At 41.5% G+C, this 2,503-nt stretch overlaps 1 protein-coding gene across 1 annotated transcript; it reads left to right on the top strand.

Annotated features, from left to right (window-relative positions):
- Positions 1-1,068: 1,068 nt before the first annotated feature.
- Positions 1,069-2,004, top strand: LOC113193777 (olfactory receptor 8C8-like). The gene has a single exon (XM_026404547.2). It carries the CDS (start codon positions 1,078-1,080, stop codon positions 2,002-2,004), a length of 927 nt encoding a protein of 308 aa, XP_026260332.1. The 5' UTR covers positions 1,069-1,077.
- Positions 2,005-2,503: the final 499 nt, after the last annotated feature.

Genomic DNA, 2,503 nt, shown 5'->3' with positions numbered 1-2,503 from the left:
CTATTCTAATTTTACAGATTAGGATACCAAGGATAAAGAAGTTATATAACTAGCCTAACATATCAAAATTTGGAAGTGGAGAAACCCTGTGGATTTAAATTCAGACAGTCTGACTTGAGAGTTCGCTCTTTTTAAAACCAGCAGAGCATTTTTTCCTGTGGAGCTCTGTATTGAATACAAGGAGAATGGCCATGGGGGATACCCTCTACTCTACCCCTGGCATCAAGAATTCCTGGTGGGAAATTACAAATTGAGTACACCTATTGAGTTTCAAAGATCTAATGTTAGGCCTATTATGTAGGGTCTATACACAGGCTCAGTAAATCTACCCTCAAGGGTTTCATCCAACTTGGGAGGAAATCATAAAGGAGAACATAATTCTCTGTACTTCTAATTAACTTTCCTAGAACTATGGGTCATGAGATAGATTCCCATGTGAATGAGGTTATGTTTTGGAGGCTCATGTGAAGTTATTGTTTTGCTTCTTGTAAGTGAAAAGAACCTTATGAAAACATTTTCAAATATAAATCCTGACATATTAGAGTTCCTCTCCCTAGCATGTGAGAGACTGATCTAAGCTCATTGCTATTACTGCTCTCATTATGAGACACTTTGTCCCCTCAGGATAGGGAAGAGGAAGGCCCTTGAGGTCCAGCATCAGTGAAACCTCCAGGGGAACTAGGTAAGCACTGAACCATCTTTGTGTTGAAACATTCCCTTCAAACCAAAGCTATATAATTCATGGATCTGGAAAAGTCCACACTTTAGTTGTTCTTTTTAGCCTTAATGAATTGAAGTGAACAGTGGGAGGAAATGCTGGCCAGAGACACTGGGAGGTCAGTTAACATTTTTTCCTTGACAGAAAAAATAGTTGGGAAATGGAGTAACTGAGGATTTCTACAGGATCATAAGAGGAAGTTTTGGTCTTTGGAGGCCTTACTGTGTGTCTTCAGACAACCCTAAGCTTGGAAACCAGCAGCTCCTGCTCTCCTTCTGGTATTGAACAGTAAGGGTTCATTGCTAACATCTCTTTTTATTCTTTTTTTTCTATAGGTCCCACACCTGAAGTCAGAAGCTATGGAGAATGACTCCTCTGTGACAGAGTTCATCCTTATGGGACTAACTGACCAACCTGAGCTGCAGCTGCCCCTGTTCTTCCTGTTCTTGGTGAACTATGCTGTCACTGTGGTGGGAAACTTAAGCTTAATGAATTTAATTTTCCTGAATTCACACCTTCACACCCCCATGTACTTTTTCCTCTTCAATTTGTCCTTCATTGACTTCTGTTATTCATTTGTCTTCACCCCCAAAATGCTGATGAGCTTTGTTTCAGAGAGGAACATCATCTCCTTTGCAGGATGCATGACTCAGTTATTTTTCTACTGCTTTTTTGTGAACTCAGAGTGCTATGTGCTGACAGCCATGGCCTATGATCGCTATGTGGCCATCTGTCAGCCTCTGCTGTACAGGGTGGTCATGTCCCCTAGGGTCTGTTCTCTGCTGATGTTGGGTTCTTACTTGATGGGGTTTGCTGGTGCCATGGTGCACACAGGGTGCATGATCAGGCTCAGCTTTTGTGACTGCAACCTCATTAACCATTATATGTGTGACATTGTCCCACTGCTCCAGCTCTCCTGCAGCAGCACATATGCCAATGAACTTGCAAAATCTGTTGTTGTGGGGACAGTTATCATTGTATCTAGCCTCATTATCTTCATCTCCTATGCTTTGATTCTTTACAATATCATTCATATGTCTTCAGCTAAGGGTTGGTCCAAAGCCATGAGCACCTGTGGTTCTCACATAGTAGCTGTTGGCCTGTTCTATGGATCTGGGCTGCTCACTCATGTGAAGCCATCATCTTCTGGGTCTGTGGACCAGGGGAAGTATTTCTCACTTATTTACACTTTTGTGGTGCCAGCGCTGAACCCTCTCATTTACAGCCTCAGGAACAAGGATGTCAAAGTTGCTCTGAAGAGAACCCTGAAGAGAGTCACAAACTGAGCAGAACCAGTGGGGATGCCTTAGTTTCTATTCCCTTTGTTGAATTTTGTTGCTTCTTGCTCCTTCTACTTACTTTCCTTCTCTTCTTTCTTCTGTTCATCTTTCTTTAAAGACCGGGTAGTATTCTGATGTAACACCTTTCCCTCTCTCACCATACGACATAACCATGTGGGCTTAGTGGCTTTGCGAGTCCCGTCCAAGGAGGCTTCAACTTGATGTTTATTTCCCGTATAAAATGAGCCACTGGGTTGATATTATTCTTATCTAAAGATAACATGACCTCCTGTTTTCATTCTTGTATATCTTCTCTATCCAGGGAAGCCCAAGGAGTTGTGTTTTTTCTGACAAGTTTATTTATTTCTCCCTCTTCGGAGACAATTGTACAAAATTTTTCCAGTTTTTGGTGTTTTATTACCTATAACTGCAAGAAAACAGAGGTCAAGGCAAAAATTCTGGACAAAGTCATTGTACATTTTTTCAGGTTTCTTCAACATGATTT

This window comes from Urocitellus parryii, chromosome 4 (assembly GCF_045843805.1).
Source record: "Urocitellus parryii isolate mUroPar1 chromosome 4, mUroPar1.hap1, whole genome shotgun sequence".
NCBI classification, from domain to species: Eukaryota; Metazoa; Chordata; class Mammalia; order Rodentia; family Sciuridae; genus Urocitellus; species Urocitellus parryii.
This window is presented reverse-complemented; position numbering and strand designations above follow the sequence as displayed.

Coding starts and splice junctions, on each gene's coding strand:
- LOC113193777 (XM_026404547.2), top strand. CDS start 1,078: ATGGAGAATGACTCCTCTGTGACAGAGTTCATCCTTATGGGACTAACT.